This window comes from Talpa occidentalis, unplaced genomic scaffold (assembly GCF_014898055.3).
Source record: "Talpa occidentalis isolate TD23 unplaced genomic scaffold, MPIMG_talOcc4v2.1 talOcc4.8, whole genome shotgun sequence".
In the NCBI taxonomy this organism is placed as follows: domain Eukaryota; kingdom Metazoa; phylum Chordata; class Mammalia; order Eulipotyphla; family Talpidae; genus Talpa; species Talpa occidentalis.
The window spans coordinates 75,952,680-75,973,636 of record NW_023605194.1 but is presented as its reverse complement, the minus strand read 5'-3'; the positions used below and the strand labels follow the sequence as shown (position 1 = coordinate 75,973,636).

Genomic DNA, 20,957 nt, shown 5'->3' with positions numbered 1-20,957 from the left:
TGTAGCATAAGAGCATACACTTTATCCTAACTATTTTGGGTAATTACTTTGAAACTTGGAAAGCTTTATTTTTTTAATAAAAATGGGGGGCATTTTTGTTTAAGTTGCTAGAAGGTGAAATTTCTGGGCCCTTGGGGCAACTACGGCTGTGTAATCAAATAACTAGATTCAAAGAATCTGCTACTCTTATCTAAACTCCAAGTGGTTAACAAAAGACAACCGTACCTATCAAAGATTAGAAACCACATCTCTCACAATTTGTCTTAGGTCTTTCTTTAGGTCCCTAACCAAGTACTCAAAATTTGCCATGGAAGGTTTTCCAGGCTCCCTAAGAAAACTGGTTGAATTAGCTAATATTTAAATATTTGAGCCCACCAGTCCAGGCAACTAGTGGGTCAGTATATCCAATAAGGATGAACAGAATTAATAATCTGGCCAACTCCAAATACTGAATCTATGCAGTGAGGTCCAACATGTATCCTTTACAATTTTTTAATGTTTTTTTACAGATATTCTTATACATAGAGAACCTATTTTTGGTAAACCAACCTGCAGGGCCTCTACATCCTGAAGCCAGTCTTTGGCTCTCTGCACTGAGTCTTTCAGCGCCACACCACTGGGCAGATATGCGGGGATCTCCTCAATCTCCTTTACTGCTGTAGCAAGGCTAGTCAATGAATGCCGAGGTCTATAAAAATGAAATATAAAAGCTTATTTAGCATTTAATGTGACAGTTCATTTCTCTTATAGTTTACCAGAGAAACTAGAAAAATCATTTCAAAGAAAATGATTCAGAACAACAAATAAATTTTCTCAAGTGGTATTACTAAATAACAAATTAACTACTTTTAAATGGCTGCACTAAGACTTAAGAGCATCTAAGATAATTATTTTCCTATTTATTCCTGATTTAAGCCACAAAGTTCCATTTATAGACGGTAACAGTGATAATATGCTCTATGTTAAATTACATACATTGTCAAGACTCAGTCTCACCAAGAAAATTAAACTTCTCTAGAATATCAACATACTCAAAGCTCAGTACCAAGAATTTTGCATTCTCTGCTCAGTGACCACTGTATCTGAAAACAACAAAAGAATGTCTATAACCCAGATATTTATTGTTCTTTATGTTGACAACTGGACCAATAAGGATCTGTCAGTCAGAACACAAAACTAGAAAGAGACTAATTTTTTCTCTTTCACATGGTTAGCCCAAATCCAATCCAGTCTCTCATTCAGAGATAAAGTGTCCTGAATTACTAAGCAATAGTACAAAAGTACAGCCCTTGTTACTATCGGAAGTATTGGCACTCTCTTCATTTTACAGAACAGTGCATATTCTCTTTCACACATTTCTCTTTAAGACTTATTTTATTAAACTGTGGGTTTAAACAGTTCTACTTATTTGTAATTTTTCTCCTCCCAAAGAGAGTAATTCCATACATGGTCCATCCAGGGAAATTTCCTTACATCAACGTTAGAAAAGGTTATGTCTCTTCAAATCATTCACTTCATAATCAGTAAAATAAGAAAAATTAATATCATTTTGCCCAAGTTCCAAAGCAGCCCCAAATATCCCAGCTATTTCTACATGTATTTTACATGTACAACTGTAGCTAGTGAACACCTATGATATGCCAATCACTGTGCTCTTTGCTCTAAGATGGATATATTACCCAGCCTCCCCCCAAGAGCAAGATATGCGTTTGCTTTTTTACCTGGCCTTGAGGAGACTCTTGGCTTTGTCATCCCAATGCTCCGATACCGTGAGCAGTTCCTGAAGCCGGGCCATGGCCTTCTCCACTGCTGAGTATGGGGCCAGACCCACCCCTAGGTCTATGAGACGTCTCATATCATCTAAAGTAAGGGAGCTGGGGTCGAGGCAAGCTTGCTGCACCTCTTCCAGCCAGCGGGCCTGCTCTAGACGGATACGTATCTCAGCAAGCTGTGGAAGTTCAACATCAAATTCAAAGCTGACATCCAGCAAGTCCTGCAGTTCAGCAGCACTGGGCATTTCCTCAGAGAGCAATTTCTGGCTATGATGTTGGAAATCTTCTACACGATTCAAAAGATCCTTAAAAAAACACAGGTTGATGCATCAACAACAATTAATAATGACTTCTTTTAGTAGTTAGGATTTCCAATGGCTGTTCAACGTGACCGTCTTCCAACTCGCTTGATTTTAGTAGTAACATGGGTGAATAAGTTGACTGACAGCTAAAAAAACTAACTGTAATAGAAATCTGCCAACTACAAGGTAGTCATTTTCAAGGCAGAAAATTTCCAGCATTCTCCTTTGTGGACTTGTTATAATCTCAATGTTATAATATCATTCAATGTGTTATTGAAAGCATTTGTAAATAAATGTACAAATTAAGCACATAAGAATACAACTTCATCGTATCAATGGGACTTATTCACAGAATACAGATTACCAAAGTACCCTCCCACACACCTCTACAATTACCTTTAGCAACGGTGTCTGGCTGAGGACACATGGAAGAGCATACAGCTGTGTCACAAACTGCCGGAGCTCATTCACTGTCAACTGATTTTGGGATTTTCCTCCACCAGATCGATATCTGTGAGACAAAGGTTAGAGGAAGTCAGATGAGAACATACATATTCACACCTCTTCCCAGGTTCCAGAATCACATGAATGCAGGACATAAGGAAAAAAACAGTCACAAAAGGATTCCAAGTTTAGCCACCAATGAGTCTAAACTCAAATAGTCACAAGCACATACCTAGTTTGCCTTTTGCCATTAAGCAGCTGCTGTGCAACAGAAGCACACTTCTCTGCATCTTGTGTGACTAAGCGAAGGTGACGCAATAGATCATTGTCTGGGAACTTCTTCATTTCAGATTCTTCAATTAAAGCCTTAAAGCTAACAAGGCCTAAGAATAAAGAAAAGGCCATCTTTTTTATAATTATTATATTTATCACTATTGGTATGAAATATTGGAGGGAGCTTGCTTTTTTTTTTTTTACAGTCATTTCTTATCTTAATTATAATTTTAAAATACTAGAAAATGTTTCAGATCACTAATAACCTTGTTCATTAGATTTTTGGGTGTGTGGCTGAGGACAGAGTGTTTTAAACAACTGTCAAGAATTGCACTTCTGGAGCCTCCCCTGGTGGCGCGCCTGATCGTAGCGCTATGAAGCTGTCCACAGCCTCAGCAGTGCAGGTTCGATCCCTGGCCAGCCAGGGAGATACCCACATGGCACAGCAAACCTCTCCTGTCTCGCCCGCTGCTCCCCTCAAGCAGTGTATTTCGGTCAGTCTGCTTGTTCTGTTCCCCGCTCTGTCTCTGGTGAATCCTCTCACCCTCCCACACATCTGGCCTGTACCTGGGTTCTGGTGGGTATAAATAAATAAATTTAAAAAAAAAAAAAAAAGAATTGTATTTCTATATGGAAACATTTATTTTTTTTTCCCCAGAGATTTATTTATTTATACATATAAGAGCTGGGGTATAGGCCAGAGGTGGGGGTGAGAGAATTTACCAGAGACAGAGTCGGGGGGAGCAGAACAGGTAGACTGACCAAAGTACACTGCTGAGGGGAGCAGCGGGCAAGACAAGAGAGGTCTGCTGTGCCATGTGGGTTGCTCCCTGGCCAGCCAGGGGATCAAACTCGTACTACAGAGGCTGCAGACAGCTTCATAGGATGAGTCTCAACCCCATGTGCCACCAGGGAGGCCCCTATATGGAAACATTTATATGAGAAATGTCTAGGAAAATAACTGACTTTTCAAAGCAAAATAAATGCAGATTCTTATTGTGGCTTGTAGCACTTCTTTCTCCTCCATTTTATTCTGCAGTTGCCAGGTAACTAGTGTGTTGAGAGTGACACTGTCCCCTCCCCTAGCAGAATAGGGTGGTAGGAAGGAAAGCAACTGAAAATGTGTTGAAAGTGATGGGAAGGAGAGCTGTGACTTTAAAAGGTAATAACAAGAAGCAGACAGCTATGACTTCATTAAAATAAATGAACTAAACCAACAATTCAGAGACTCACTAATTGAATGATACATTGCCTTGGTTGTTTAATTTTTTAATTTTCTAAGGTTATTTTTTATTTTTTAATTTTCTAAGGTTCCAAATAATATGTAAAATTCTTTTATTTCTGAAATAAAGATGTATAGATTATTCTGTTGCCTAACTGAGTGAGACTAACAACATGGTCTCTGCAAAGTACATAAATTGTAGAATTCATATATCAAGACATCACTTTGATGTCAGGGCATCTGCCTCATCCATTCTTGGCTTTCAACCCTTTTCTGTTAATGCTCTGTAAATTTGGCTGGACACAGGTGCTAACCAAGACAAAGTCGAGTTGCTTCAATTAATCCTTTTGTTGGTAAAGTTTAAGTTGGCTACATTACAACTGGTTCCAATTTGCCCATCACCAAGTCACACAATTTGTATCACATACTTTTCTTTTTGTTAATCTTCGCCTCCAAAGCTTCATTCACATTCAAAGCCCATTCATTGTAAGATTCTGCTCTAAGCTTCAATGCATTCATCATGGGGTAGAGATCATCCAGAGTGTACCTATACCTAGAAACAGAATAGTAGACTTAGATCTGGACATGTGGGTATGAAGAAAGTAAAACATTTTACACTCAGTAACTCAACCCTGGAGCAGGGATGTCACTGAATTTTTATTAAGGATGCATGTAGCGTTTTTTCATAGAGAAAAATCATTCTTCCTACTCACCGCAATTTATATTTGTAAGGAGGACAGGAACACAATTCTTTTACATGATGAAGGCAAACAAGCAGGCCAGGTTTACAAGAACAGGAGATGGCAGACATGAAGCATGTCGTTTTGCATTTTATGCACTGACGCTCATCATCTGGCAACAGCTCAAAATCCATTCTTTCCGAATCAATTACTCCCTAAAATACAGTATACTTTAGAGACCTCTAAAGGATAATATAAGCCATCCCCTTCCCTAAGACAAAAATACAGGAGTTAAAAAAGAGATAAAGAAATTTTAAAAAGCCTTACCAAAATAGGGAGTGCATGATTTAAGATCATGGAATGGATATGGGCAAGTTAATCTATTTCATAAGTCAAGGGAGAATGGCTTTTTGGACAAGGCTTTATGTTTGGCCATTAGATCTGAGTATGAAAGTTACTAACAGGACTTTAAAACTACTGAGACTAGCTATTTATTCCAAACTGGCCCCATCCAAATTTTGGGTATAAATAAGAGCAAAGAAAATGTATATACTTTTGAATTCAGAGGAAATACTATATATGGCTTCAGACTGATAATGCTGTAAAAATCAATTAAAACAAAATAAAAGGGAAAAAATTGGGCAAATGGAAAAGACTACCTCATAAGAACAGTGGAAGATGGAACAGGTACTGAGTGGTCTATTAGTCTTCAACATGAAAAGTTTTGTGAAGGGATATTGCTATCCGAAAAGGTTAGATAAACTGTGCAAGAGACTAACGTCATAACAAAACATTTCCCAACATAATGGGTGTCAAGGAGAAAGAGATTTCAATATTTCAACTGTTATTTTTACCACCTAACATCTAGAGGTTCTGGAATTTGCCTTTTGTCGTTCAAAGATCAAGCTTTTACCACCTTTTTCTCCTCATATGGAACTGGACCCAAATTCAACCTTGAGCATGCCAGAGCCTGATTGAGACAGTTTATGAACTATCAAGCTACTTTGTTTTACTTTTTTATCCTGCATTTAGCCTTTAGGCCATTTCACACTTTCTGCCAATTACATGGACAACAGATGAAGCAGAGTAAGGAAAACTATAATGAATTTTGGTTTTAATATGGAAATGATAATTAAAAAGCATTCTGTTATGGAGATGGTTGAAATTTTTTCATAAAATTAGATTAAGAAACAACTCTATGGGTCTCCCCTGGTGGCACAAGGGGTTAAGATGCAGCACAATGAAGCTATCCACAGCCACTGCAATGCGAGTTCGATCACTGCCCAGGGAGGTGACCCACATGGCGAAACAGTCCTCTCCTAACTCACCCGCTGCTCCCCTCAGCAGTGTATTTCAGTCAATCTGCCTGTTCTGTTCCCCACTCTGCTTCTGGTGAATCCTCTCACCCCCACATCTCTGGCCCATACCCCAATTCTTGTACGCATAAATAAATCTTTAAAAAAAAAAAAAAACAACTCTATGCATTTAGATGAGAATGAACACGTAGCTTAGCTCACCTAAATTTAAGTTGTAAATTTCCACATCTGGGAAAAATAGTACATTCTCAAGGTTCCAAAACTGAGCTACCATTATTGATGTAAGACCTTGGAAAAGCACTTAAACACTCTAGGCTTTGTTTTCCCCAATGGTAAATAAAATAACACAGGGAAGTGGGCACACTACTGCTGATCCAACATTCTAGGGAGTCAACATTCTAGGATTCTACCTAAAACGTATTTTAAAAAGAATCAGTAAAACTGTATTTGTACATATGACTGTCCCAAAATAATCTACAAAAAAAAAAAAGCATTTAAAACTATTGAGTCTACCAAGTTCATGGGAAACAAAATCAATATACGAAAGTGTATTATATTTCTAAACACTAGCAATAAACAATTGGAAATTGAAATAACAGTACCAAAACCCATAAAATACATAATTATAAAACCAAGTAAATATATGTAAGACCTATATGTTGTAATCTACAAAACAGTGAACTAAATAAATCAAGAAACCTAAATAAATGGCAAAATAGATTATGTCCATGGATTGAAGACTTAGTATTACTAAGGTATCAATTCTCTCCCAAACTATGCACAGATTTAATACAGTCCCAATAAAAATCCCAATGGGCTTTTAAATAGCAATCAGTATGCTGATTCTACATTTTATGTGGGAAAACAGAGGAACAAAAAAAATTTTTTACAAAGTACAAAGTTAGAGGACCCACACTCCTCATTCAAGACTTATTAGAAAAGTATTGTGATCAAGACCACATGATTAGCAAGAGAAGGGATGCACAGCTTAACAAACTAGCACAGAAATAGATCCAGTATATATGTGGTGAACTGATTTCAACAACACAATTCAATGGGAAAAGATTCATTTAAGAAATAAAATTGGAATAACTATACATCTATAAGCAAAAAATAGTAAACTTGAACTACACTGTGTACCACAGATAAAAATTACTTGAGGCAAATCAAAGACTTAAATGTAAAACTTAAACCTATGAAATTCTAGACAACATAGGAGAAAATCTTTGTGACTTTGAGGCAGACAAGATTTCTTTAAAAAAAAAAAAAAGATTTATTCATTTATGCATACAAGAGCTGGGGCATAGGCCAGAGATGCAGGGGTAGGGGAGTGAGAGGATTCACCAGAGACAGAACAGGGAACAGAACAGGCAGACTGACTGAAATACACTTCTGAGGGGAGCAGCGGGCTAGACAGGAGAGGTCTGCTTCACCATGTGGGTTGCTCCAGGCAGGCAGGGGATCAAACTCGTCCTTCAGAGGCTGCAGATTGCTTCATAGTGCGGTGCTTAATCCCCTGTGCCACCAGGGAGGCCCCAGGCAAAATTTCTTAAGTAGAACTTACACCCAAAAAAAGATCCATAGAAGAAAAAACCAGTAATTTGGGATTTTGTGAAAATAAAAAATTTCTGCTATTTGAAAAGATACTGCTAAGGCAATGAAAGACAGGACAGAGTTTGGAAGAAAATTATTTATAGACAACTTATCAAATCAAGTACAAAGTTTGAGGATCTGGTATCTTAAACAGAATTCTTACAACAATCCAATAAAAAGACAAACAATGGACAAAACATTTCACCAGACACTTGATAAAAACGATACATATACAGGCAGCAAATAAATACATGGTAAGATACTCAGTATTATTGGTCATTAGAGAAATGAAAGTTAAAACTACAATGGAATGTTGGTATACATTTATTAGAAATGATCTTAAAGGAAATTAGACTAATCAAAGACTTTCTAGAATAGTACTAAAGTGCACATTACTAAGTAATGCCCAACGACATGGAACTAGCATCCCAGAAACCTTACCAATTTACGGACAGTTTCTCTCAGGGCTTTCTCATCCTCAATCATAATGGCCATATCTTTCTGAACAGTTGAAGCTACTACGACATCTAGTACATCAGCCTTGGAAGCCATCTTGCAAATCATCTCATCGTGGGAAAATACACAATAGCGATGAAGTAACCGATAATGCTCTACACATTGTCGGCCTAATGGCAGCTACATCAAAAGAAGAAAATATATAACTTTCACCTTTCTCTTTCCTATTTCCAAAGACTTCTGACTTTTATTACCAAATTACAAATATTTTATTGTGCATCATAACACATAGTACCTATCAACTCTAAAACCAGACTCTAAGATTATTAAAGATCACCCCAGGCCCCAATTTTTTTTTTAAAATTTGGGCTCTATCTTTGCCTCTTAAAGACCTGGCATGGCAGGTAATCTAATTTAAAAGTGGTTTAAAAAAACTCAAATGTCCACAATAATGAAGACTCTAATCACAAAATCTATACATTTCTGACATGGGTGGCCTACTCTAGGGTATAATATTGATGCAGAACTATGTAACAGAAAATAACTTTAGACACAGGTAAGTGCTACTATTCAGAAAAGCAGTAAACAGGCTAATTAACTAGATTAAACATCACAAATACTTAAACTAGACCTTTTTAAATAAAAAATATTAACAGTGATAGAAAAATTCAACTTTATAACTAAATGAAATCAAATGCATCATTAAAAATTGCTGTGTTGTGGATAATTTAAGCTAGCACTATATAAAATATAGTCTGCACATGATCTTAGCCAAAAGGCTGAAAAGTGATATAGTCTAAAAACTACAACTGTTATTCGTCTGCAATGAGATACAAACTTCAGTCAAAATGTAAAGTGACAGACTATTTCTACACCAAGTCTTACTACAAAAGAAAAATATGCCATCTGAACTAGGCAATGAGCTTAGCTAGTACAGGCTTGATTTACCAGTGTAGTGCCTTACATCTCAATGTGGGTGGTAAACAATTTGCAGACCAGCACTGTTTTAAGCAACTATCCACATGAAAGTTTCTAAAGCATTATATATCACTGCTACAGAAAAATAATATTTTAAAAGTTTACTAAGTTACAATTACATACCCAATCAACAGTACAGAAGTTAACAGCTTCAGCAAAATTAAAACCTTGGTTGAAACCACTATGGTAGGCTCTTGGAAATGTAATCACAAACTCTCCAGCACACTGATTAGTTCGGTAAACCTAAGGAGACAGAAATTTGAAGTTTTTAGAGACATTAACAAAGACAATCTGGTCATAGATTATCTAGAAAAGGTAGCTTCCAACAATTAAAAGTGAGCCAGAGGGGAAAAAAAAAAACCTATGGTATAGTATCACCTAGATACTCCCACTTGCCACAAGGTGGAGTAGTACCCCAGACTACCAGGGCTGATTAGTATCTGAACAGAAAATGAGGCTGCACACAGGAGCAGGACAGCTTCTTAAACACAGCAACAATTAAGAATATCCTAACATTCTTTTACCAAAATAGGATCTCCTACCAACAGCTAAAGAAATTCTACACTATTTTAAGGATCTCATTCCACACACAGTCCTTTTTATTTTTATTTATTTTTAAAGATTTATTTATTTATGCATGGGGTACAGGCCAGAGGTGAGTGGGGTGAGAGGAATCATCAGATAGAGTGGGGAGCAGAACAGGCAGATCTACTGAAATACACTGCTGAGGGGAGCAGTGGGCGAGACAGGAGAGGTCTGCTGTACCATGTTGGTTGCTCTCTGGCCGGGAATCGAACTCGTGCTGCGGATTGCTTCCTAGTGCTGCATCTTAACCCCTTGTACCACCAGGGAGGCCCATACAGTCCTTTTTAAATTTGGACCTCAAACTTTCCTCTCAATAACAGCCCTCTCTTCCTGACATCAATCCCAGACCAAACACCTCTAATGCTCTAGGCACACAAATCCTCAGACTGAAATTATTATTCTGTAGTAATAATATCAGACTGTCTTTTCAATATATATTTCCACATCTGTGGTTCCCAGGCCAACAACATTTATCAACACCAATTTTCAACACTTGTTGGAAATGTAAATTCTCAAGCATCACCCAAACCTACAGAACAAGAAACTTGGGGGTGAGGCTCAGCCATGCACAGCATGCCCTTCAAGGTTCTGACCAGGCTGAAAGTGTGAAGACCACTCCCTACCACACAAATGCAATACAATCCCTTTTGCCAGGACTACTTCCTCCACTGCTATTTGCACACACTCCTTATCAGAGTTCCGGGTCCTAGTCCACACATCACCATGAGCTCTTCCTGATTTCCTACAGAGTTGATGGGTCAAATTCCTACTTGACACCATTGTCAAACCACACACTATCATCCGTCCATTATCTGTGTAAGCATTATGTGTTTTTGTGTAAATCTCAAGAACCCTGATGCACAAGTTCATTCATCTATCTCTGTTTTGTCTAGAAGCTAGCCCCCCACATAGTTTGCTCAATTATTATAGAACCAGGATTAGAAGTCTTATTTAGGGTAACTTAAATTAATTGGTCATTAAAATCAATAGATCAAAAGGGTCAATCAATATGAAGGGGGGAAAAAAATCAATGTGGAAAATACCAAGAGGAGATGATGTTACTTTGGTATTTACTTATTGGTCATTATTTTCTAAACTTGGTCCATGCATAATTGATGATAACACAAAGTAAAGTACTTTCCATCTGCCCCACTTACTAACCTATGAATCCAATATCATAAAATATAGGTCACAGCAAGATCAAAAACTCATCTTAACACTATAAATGGAAGAATTCACTTTAATACTGTAAATATGCATTTAATTTAGCTAATATGGACTCATTAAATTTCATACATCTCAATCTGGCCTCCCCAAATATCTTCAGAACATTCTCTGAAGGAAGGAAGGCTACAAAATGAAGCCAGTGTATTAAAAAGTGCTACTCTGTATAGTAACCTCAGAGTTAAGTACCACCCACAATACCTTTGGTCCAGCATGGGAGCCCTAAAGTCCAAGCTCAAAACCTAGAAATAAATCTCTTAAAATAACTTTAATTAGGAAGAGGGCGAAAGGTAATGAAAATCTACCAGCAAGTGATCTCAGTTTATTCAAAATTAGTATCATGGAGATTTAATAACTTTTCTTTAAAAATAGGCACAGAGTATCAAGGACACGAAAGTTTAGATCTGACTATAACAGAACCTAGCCATTTTCAAAGCAATCTAGTTTATACAGAAAAATAACATGTCTTTTAGGTTTATGTTTTTTGCATTGAATAACTGAAGTTATAAAAATAGTGGCCATTTAGAAAGCAAGAATGGTAAAGACGGTACAACCTGTAAATATATTAAAAACTACTGAATTGAACACTGAAAAAAGAAGAAAGCACTGAGTGACAGGAGGATTGACCCAAACATACAGGCACTTCATGAGTCATCAGAGTATTGGGGTTCATGATGGTTACAAGCTGATGGAGGAGATCTGGCTGGGACACAAAGAGCTCTGGAGCTAGTTTCTTCATTACATTTTCCAGCTGTTCAGCAGCATACCCTGGTACTCCATACCAGGTTTTTGGCTCACCCCTGTAAAAAAAATTGTAAAAATAAATCAATCTGCAACAATAACACAAACAAAATGATTTACCAGTTCATTTTTTTTCAGACCCTGCATTGTAAGACTATGCTTTATAAAGGAATGTTCAAACTAAGAGGCTTCACGAGAAATGTGATCTCAACATATGTATTGCATTTCCCCCTTCAAGTATAAAATTTAAACACAAAACTTCCCATCTGAGTTTCCTTTTCTCCCTCTCATTTTTTTCTGACCCTTTAGAAAATACTGGTATCTAGATGTTCTAAGAATATACGGTTTCATGTTAGCTACAGGATACATGGTCATCGCAACTTCCAACAATAACTAAAGGTATGGTAACTATTCTTCCTTTTCCTTTATCCATTCTGACAAAATGAGGTTAAGTTGAACACTAATAAGACAATTAGCACTTCTAAAGAATCTTTTTTTAAAGATTTATTTATTTATGCATACAAGAACTGGGGTGTACACCAGAGGTGGCAGGGGGAGAAGATTCACCAGAGACAGGGTGGGGAGCAGAACAGTGAACGAGACAAGAGAGATCTCCTGTGCCATGTGGGCCAGCTCCCTGGCTGGGGATCGAACTCATGTTGCAGTGGCTGTCCATCACTTGATAGCCTGTGTCTTTAAACCCTGTGCCACCAGGCAGGCCCAAGAATCCTTATTCTTCAAAGCACTTTAAACTGTGAGCCAATTTTTCTGTAACATCCCTGGTGAGGTATTTGGTAAATATAATCTTCACTTTACAGCTGGGAACAATTGCCTAGGGAAGCAGAACTGATGTCCTACATATATATGCCAACTCCCTCTTTCTTGCGGTATACCCTCAAATTCCTTGGGTGAGGATTTAAGTGAGTTAAAAAAATCTTCAAACATTTTTTGTACTTAGAAGAGCAAGGGAAATGGAGGGTGTAAAACAGATGTGAAAGAAAAAAATGACTTTGGTTGAAGAGTTTATAAAATGAAAAAATCCAAATCTACCCTCCATCCCATCTCAACCCCCTTTTATACACTCCTGAATAAGGCCCACTCTGCTGTGTGCACTGATGCCAAAATTCAAATACCTGGACACCATGGTAATTACACTCTACTCCTCTGGTATCTGGGCTCCCTCTGTCACCAAAAAGGGTTTTCCATAGTAAAAACAATGTTCAGAGCTTTTTGATCTTTCTATGAGTAAAGACTTTGACAACTGGATAAAAGTTGTCTACCCTCTCCCCAGAAACATACTTGAAAAATAGAATGTATGCAATTTCAGGGGATAACAAATTTCCAGGATCTTTAAGAACTTAACTTGTTAGGAAGCCTAGTCCAACAACAGTGAAAATTTTTAAGGAAAATAAAGTAGCTCGTTACGCTTAAGACATATGTCACAGTGAAAGAGTTTTAAGACATATCTGAGATGCATGCTATGCATGGGGTATCTGAAAATTCTTACCAGTGCAGGTAGTTAATTGAATAGCTCCAATGGTCTTCAATATGCCAACAAAATGAAGAAAAGCACATTCCCACATACAACCAAGGAAGTTTCATGCCACATATATCAGCGGTGATGTGAGCAAGGACAGATTGTTCCATCACTGGCATATTGTTCAAATTCCAGCCACTATCCAGATATTCCTAAAAAAGTATGCCCAAAAGTTTAAAGGTTAGCTACACATTTCTAACATTTTAAAATTATTTGTCAAAAAGCTCCTTCAAATTAACTCAGTTGGGTGGGGGTGGGAGTGAGGGTGAGGGTGAGGGAAAACTGAGTGAGTTGGTAAAGGCAGGGAGGAGAGGGCACTAAGCTAACCTCTTGGGATGCCCACTGGTAAGTCCTGCCATGTGTTAACTTACACAAGCAGACATATATGGTCTATGGTTCTCTATTTGACCTTTTGAAGTTATAGTGGAGTATACATTGTATGAGTCATTTATACATAAGAAGTACAAAACAAGCAAACTAATCTGTGGTGTTACAAGTTAGGACAGTGGTTATCCTGTGGGAATAATGGTTGTCCTGAGAGAAGTTTAGTGAAGGAAAGAGAGCAAAGGGGGAGCTTCTGCGGCAGTAGTAAGGGCCTCTAACTTGTTCCAGTGCAAGTTACACATGTGGGTCCAGTTTGTGAAATTTCATCAAGCTGTACACATGATAATGTACCTTTCCTGTGAGTATGTCAGATTTTGAAATAGTTTACCAAAAAAATCTGACTTCTTACAAACAGAGACCTTATTAGAAGTTTGCTAAAAAAGACTCATAACATTAAATTCAAAGCTGAATAATAGAGGTCTGGTCCTAATCCCTCAGATTTTCTTCAGGAGAAACCAAAGTTACAGATTTTAAAGGCTAAGGGAGGTAAGTAATTTTCCCATATCATTTCAATATAGTGGCATAAATTTGAGTTGAAGTTTTCTTTCTACTTTTCTAGAAATCATTAAAAAACCTGATAATTAAGGATTTGTTGAAATTAATTCAATCATTTCAAGGCAACCAAGTAGAATTTCAATTAATAAGTCAAGTTCCAAACTATGCATGTTTTTTGCAGTAAGGCTGCAACTGGTCTTTTCAAGCAATAACCTGACCTTTAAATGCAGGTCTCCCCCTCAAAATATAATTATCTCACAGCTAGATCCTACCTCTTCCTCAGGTGAAATCTTGATTTTGCCATCTCGGACAGGGAAGCCACTGCCAAATTCCTTTGAGGCAATATCCGCCCCATACTCCACGGTGACATCCTCTTCAATAGTGCTTACTAGTCGCCAAAATTCTTTCTCAACCAGTTCTGTGGGAACCATCTGAAAACAAAACAGTGAGGAAGAAAAAAACAATTTTCATCAGACACTCACAAACTCCCTGTGACCAATCTGACTAGATAAGGTGACAGAAAATGCAGCAGACAATCCTAAGGAACAGTCAGGTCCATAATGTTCCAAATGAATCCCAGGCAGTTCAGACTAGAATATTATTTAAGAGTAAGAATTCATGTTTCTTAACCATTAACCTGGCCACTACTATAAAAGAGAATCAAGAAAAGCAAAATGCCAGTATTTGGGAACTAGAGATGTTTTCCTATTTTGAAAAATGTAATAAAGGCCTCCCTGGTGACCTAGGGGTTGAGTCTCCATGCTGTCACTGCTACAGCCTGAGTTCGATCCCCCACCAGGGAGCTAACCCGCATGATGCAGCAGACCTCTCCTGTCAGCAGTGTATTTCAGTAGCTCTGCCTGCTCTGCTCCCCACTGTCTCTGGTGAATCCTCTTAACTTCTGCACATCTGGCCTACACCCCACTTCTTTTAGCAATAAATAATTTTTTTTTTAAATGTAGTACACAACTTGGTAGACTATTATGGAATATAAGTTACTTGTGCTTGAATGATGCTTTAGCCTCTGAAATACATTCAAACATCTAACATGCATCTAATGCATCTAACCTTTCATTCTTTTCACTAGACCTGGCTAAGAGTAATGTAGGCAACCATGATGAAAAAGACAGAATGCAAAGTAAGCACAAAAAGAGCAATTACTTTGAGTAGCATGTACTAATATAAAGAGCCACCACTAAACTTAGAATCTGGGATGTGCTGGTAATCTGATGCAAGCTCAAAACAGGTAACTTAAATGTCTATCCATAGGTGTCCTTATCTTTTAAGTAAAATAAAAAACCACAGATAGAAAAGGTTATGTGCACATCACCAGGACGGCAAGTATGTTAAGTAAGCAAATGGGGAAGTAGTATGATGCATGAGGAGTCAAAACAATGTAAAGTTCAGATGGAGTATAATTTGAATTTATAGGCCTATTAGATAAGCAAACATTTTAAGCTTAAGTAACTTAACAGCTAACGTTAGTGATATTTGGGGAAAGCAGGTTCGTTTATATATTGCTGGAGTCCCATAAATTATACAGGGAAGAGAGGGGGAAGAAGTGGATAAATATTCTTATCTGACCACAGTAATCATCCCAAGAAAACAATCCAACTAAAGCGCTCAATATGCAGTAAGTGTTTGATTTAGCACTTGTTAATAGGAAGAAAAACTCAAACTGAAATATCCAATTACAGTAGAAAGCCACTTAATTGTTATGTACTCATTTCATGGAATATCAAATAATGAATGAAACATGCTTATGCTTCTAAGTGAATAAAGGAGACCTGAAAATGGACTCATCCTGAGTTTTACAAAACTAACACGATAAAATAACAACAAATAAATGTGTTCCCAATACACAGCTCACTGCGTGGACATAAGTGTCACTGAATACGTTTTGTGATGTTTTCTTTAGATTGTATTTGTTGAAGTGAATGGATGAAGTTTCTTTACTGTATAACAATAACTGCTGCTATACTATGTATGGAGAAAGCCTATCTTTAGAGAAATCAAATGAAAAATCAGAATACATATGAAGGTGCTGAAGAATTTTGATATCACTAAACAAAGGCCTCCATGTGCACCACAATGACTGACACAGGCGGCTACTTAAATTTGTCTTCAGAAACACTTTCTCCAGAAGATTTTAAGATCCTAAATCAAAACAGTATGTATGTACATACATGGACTGGCATGTTGAAGTAATCTGATTTGAATGCATCGGCCATTTCCCCAAAAGTACGGAGGGTATAGTCCCGGGCTGCTTGTTCAAAGCCAAATGCTTCTTGTGGCTTACTACACTCCTGAAAAAAATAAAGTAAAAATCTTATTTTTATATCTATTTCATTTATACATAAAAATGTAAGTGACAAAAGCAGATTACTAATAAAATTACTTACATCTTGTTTAATTAAAAGCCTGGATAAAGAGACACCAAAATATTAATAGTTATCTATGGATTGTGAAATCATAACTCATTTTTTTTTAATGTTTTAAGATTTTGGACAAAGCATTGCACTTTCTTTAAAATGAAAAAACACTTTTTAAGTGTAATGATTAACTTTTTCTGCCTCTTGGCTGCCTTCATAGCTGTGAAACTACTTTGAAGACCCCCTCACTATTCAGTCCAGTCCAGTCTTCTTACGGACCTCATTATTATCACTTGCATTTCAAATCTAAAACCTAAAGGCAAAGAAAATCACTCTGAAGAAAATTTTCTAATACTATCGTTGCCACTAATTCTTACCTGAGCCAAACACTTAGGACACCTCCAGTCTCCTTTTGGAACATCATGGAGAGGTGGGATCAAGCAAAAAGTATGGTAACTGTCATCACAACCATCACACAAGAGAAGACGGTCCTCATCATTGCCACTGCCGCATAAGAGGCACACATACAGGTCCACCTGCAGCGATGAAAAGGGGTATAGAACAAAGAGATTTGAGCTACTGTTTGATTATTTCATAATTCTTCATACATTCTCACCTTGAAAGTGTAATCTCCTAGTGTTCTGAAACTTTTTTAACTGAAATTTGCTTCTTAAAGATACAGTTTTCAGTAGCTTAGAAGAGTAACATGTTAGATGACAGATTATCAGACTAACCAAAAGTATAATGTATAAAGGAAAAATTCAATGCTTTTTTTCACCCTGGTTAGAAATTCATTCAATTTTGACATGTTTTAAGGGAATGTGTACTGTTTGATTAGCCACATTACATTACCACTTTATTTTCTAATTAAGGTCATGGTTAAGATATTCTCCAAAAACAAGTGATAAAAATAGTTACTACCTGCCATGCACTAAATGTGTTCCCCTTAATTCTTGTCTTGAAGTTCTAAACCCCAGTACCTCAGAGATAGGGTTTCTAAAGAGGTGATTAAGGTAAAATGAGGTCACAATGATGGGTCTTAATCCAATTACTGGTGTCCCTATAGAAAATGGAGACTGGGCCTCCTGGTGGCCTAGAGGTTAAGTCTCAGCAAGGCGGCAGCCTGAGTTCGATCCCTAGCCAGGGAGCTGACCCACATTGTGCAGCAGACCTCTCCTGTCTCGCCGGCTGCTCCCCTGAGCAGTGTATTTCAATCAATCTGACTGGTATGCTCCCCACTCTGTCTCTGGTGAATCCTCTTACCCGCTCTGGCCTACACCCCAGCTCTTCTATACAAAAATAAATTTTAAAAAAATCTTTAAAAAAGAAAAAAAGAAGTGGAGACTAGGAAAGGCATGTAGAGAGAACACCCATGTGAAGACACAGGGAAAAGATGTCCACCTACAAGTCAAAAGAAAAAACAGCCCTGTGCATACTTTGATCTCACACGTCCAGCCTCCAGAACTGTGAAAAAACAAATTTCTATTGTTTAAGCCACTCAATCTGTAGTACTTTGTAACAGCAGCCCTAGCAAATTAATACATTACCCAATAATATAAAGCTGAAAATTCAACTAAACAGAAAATCTCACTTTTTCACAGACTTATTGTAGCTAATAAAAATCTAGGTTCTGCTACTATTCTGATCATATTTTTGGTGGGGGGAGGGTCAGTGAGCCAGACTTAGAGGGAGATATTTATGAACAATGAATTGGAATAATTTCAAATTCCATGATAAAAAGTACTGTGGTCAAGTTACTCACTAGGCTCTCATAAGGGGGTGGGGGAAGCAATAAGATCCTTTTTAAATGCTCTCAAGCTTTACGTGTAAGTTTCCATTGAGTTAATGACTCCCTGGCCTTCCAACAGTCAGGTTCTCACCTACTATCCCTTAACCCCCACCTTTCCTTTCCCTTCCTTCCCTCCTCTCTCCCTTCCTCACCACAAAATTGGAAAATATCAACTTGATATTTGATTTAGCCTTTGGCTTATCTGGGGATGGCCTAATGATTTATGAACAATTCTATAAGATCTAGCTCCCCGTTATTTAATGCTAAACTGAATGTACTCCAAGAAAATGGCAGTCAATGCCCCCCAGACATTACTACCTTCTTCATAATGCATTTGTGTATGTCCTCCTTTATAAACTAAAGTCATACACTGATGTGGAAAGGTCTTTTCATCGTCAGACACTAAGTAAGCAGTCCTAAGTAAGATGCAAAAAAGTGTTTAAAAATGCCAACTCACAGCATTGGTGGTTTTTTTAGATCGACTCTTAGGTTTTTCTTTCTCACTTTCTACAATATACTCTTTCTTCTCAATGGATTCGTGCTTAACGTTGGTCTTCATTTCTTTCTCTGTAAGAGGCAATCCACATTAGCTCTTTCTACACTATTCCTTTCTCAACTTCCTCCCCTGTTACCTCATTACCTCCCTCCCAAAGCACACTGCACACAAACATAATTTCACGTTTCTTTTCATTTTAGCTGCAGTTCACACTCATTGTCACTATTTTCGAGGGTTAAGGGTGCTGATTATGATAAAATACAAATTCTCACAAATTCCAAGATGTGGATACTTCTGGGCATGTTGCTCAGGTTTGTATACTTATAAAATAGGACCTGAAGATAGTCTTCCCACGATCAAGAAATAACTTAGATTGATGAAAGCAAGTTCTTCTACATACTGACGGTAAGAGAATGACAAAATTCACCAACTGTACTTCCTGCATATTATATAATATCCCTCCATAATCGAAAGATTACTTATCTCTCCAACTTCCTTGTTTTAAAGACTGAGAATTTTAGCTGAATCACTAGGTTTAATTTAATGATCTATACTGTAGTAGGCCTTACTTAAATTTTTTAGTACTTTGCAGAAAATCCACTTCAAATATAAGAAAATGGACATTTGGGCCTCCCCGGTGGCGCAGCGGTTGAGCGCTGGGTTGCAAAGCTGCCTGCAGCCTCTGCCGCGCTGGTTCGATCCCCAGCTGCTCCCCGGCCACTGGAGGAGGGTCCCACATGGAGCGCAGACCTCTCCTGCCGCCCGCTGCTCCCCTCAGCAGTGTACTTCGGTCCTTCTGCCTGCTCTGCTCCCCGCTCTGGCTCTGGTGAATTCTCTCACCCTCCCGCGCTTCTGACTGTACCCAGTGCTTGTATGTATGTATGTATGTATGTATAAATAAATAAATAAATAAATAAATAAATAAATAAATCTTTAAAGAAAAAAAAGAAAAGAAAAAGAAAATGGACATTTAAAAAAGTCAAGAAATACTGCAAGGTTATGTAACTAGCTATTGGTTGAATCAGGATTCAGATCTACATTTTTTCCTCCAAAAAATAGGTGGTTGTATTTCGTAAGAGAGAAACAGTCCTGAAGGCTTCATGTAACTCAAAATTCATAGTTCAAGACAAATGTTTCAGCAGAAATAAAAGCACAATGGAGTACAAAAAGTTGTAAATATTGTTGTGCTGCTTTTTTGTTTTCTTAGCATTTTCTTTATTTTTTTTTTACCATGTTTGCTTTTCTTTTCTCAGGTGTAGTCCCCATAGAATTTCTACTACCAATTCACCTGTGCACCATCATCATAGTCCCTTGTATTCTTCTCACCCTTGCCCTGGTCTGTTTCCCTCCCCATCCCCTGCAGAATGCCTCTGATTTGTAGTTGTCTTTTTATTGTTGTTCGGTTTTGCTGTGTTTTATACTGTTATTATTATTTTTACCCTTCGTCCCTCATTTGGTACCCTTATATTCCTCCTATAAGTGAAACCATCCAATATTTTTCTTTTTCCTTCTTACTTATTTCACTGAGCATAATCCCTTCTAGCTCCATCCATGTTGCTCCTAATGGCATGAGTTTTATCTTTCTTGATTGCTGCATAGTATTCCATTTGGGTATCTATACCACATATCACATCTTCTTGATCCAGTCGTCTATTTTTGGACATTTGGGTTGTTCCCATGTTTTGCCTATTATAAATAATGCTGCAATAAACATAGGGGTGCAAGTTATCTTTTTGAATTAATGTTTTTGTGTTTGTTCTTTGGGTAGATCCCTAAGAGTAGAATTGCCAGGTCATATGGTGGCTCCATTTTTAGTAGTTTGAGGAACCTCCAGACAGCTTTCCATAGTGGTTGGACCAGTTTGCATTCCCACCAGCAGTGTAGAAGAGTTCCTTTTTCACCACATCCTCGCCAACATTTGTTGTTGCTAGTTTTTTTAACGTGTGCCATTCTCACTGGTGTAAGGTGATACCTCATTGTGGTTTTGATTTGCATTTCCCTGATTATGAGGGATGTTGAACATTTTTTCAAAGGCTTGTTGGCCATTTGCATTTCTTCTTTGGTGAAGTGTCTTTTAAGTTCTTCTGCCCATTTCTTGACTGGATTGCTTACTTTTTTTGTTGTTGTTGTTAAGTTGTGTGAGTTCTTTGTGCATCTTTGTGATCAGTTCTTTATCAGTTGTATGGAGTGCAAAAATTTTCTCCCAATCAGTAGGGTGTAGTAGGATGTCTGTTTTGGTTAATGTCTCTTTTGCTATACAGAAGCTTTTTAGTTTGATATAATCCCAGCTGTTTATTC

At 37.6% G+C, this 20,957-nt stretch overlaps 1 protein-coding gene across 4 annotated transcripts in view; it reads right to left on the bottom strand.

The window, feature by feature from the left end:
- The window catches only part of KDM5B (lysine demethylase 5B), a 76,748-nt gene that overhangs the window by 15,362 nt on the left and 40,429 nt on the right, over positions 1-20,957 (bottom strand). For all 4 annotated transcript variants that reach the window (XM_037497262.1, XM_054690417.1, XM_037497264.2 and 1 more), the window contains exons 7-20: positions 18,621-18,730; positions 16,752-16,910; positions 16,189-16,308; positions 14,275-14,433; positions 13,094-13,275; positions 11,483-11,645; positions 9,160-9,279; positions 8,044-8,238; positions 4,727-4,908; positions 4,442-4,566; positions 2,751-2,901; positions 2,471-2,585; positions 1,722-2,077; positions 550-688 (exon numbers count right to left, since the gene is read on the bottom strand). In XM_037497262.1, coding sequence (XP_037353159.1) covers positions 550-688; positions 1,722-2,077; positions 2,471-2,585; positions 2,751-2,901; positions 4,442-4,566; positions 4,727-4,908; positions 8,044-8,238; positions 9,160-9,279; positions 11,483-11,645; positions 13,094-13,275; positions 14,275-14,433; positions 16,189-16,308; positions 16,752-16,910; positions 18,621-18,730 — 2,276 coding nt within the window. The remainder of the gene's footprint in view (positions 1-549; positions 689-1,721; positions 2,078-2,470; positions 2,586-2,750; positions 2,902-4,441; positions 4,567-4,726; positions 4,909-8,043; positions 8,239-9,159; positions 9,280-11,482; positions 11,646-13,093; positions 13,276-14,274; positions 14,434-16,188; positions 16,309-16,751; positions 16,911-18,620; positions 18,731-20,957) is intronic.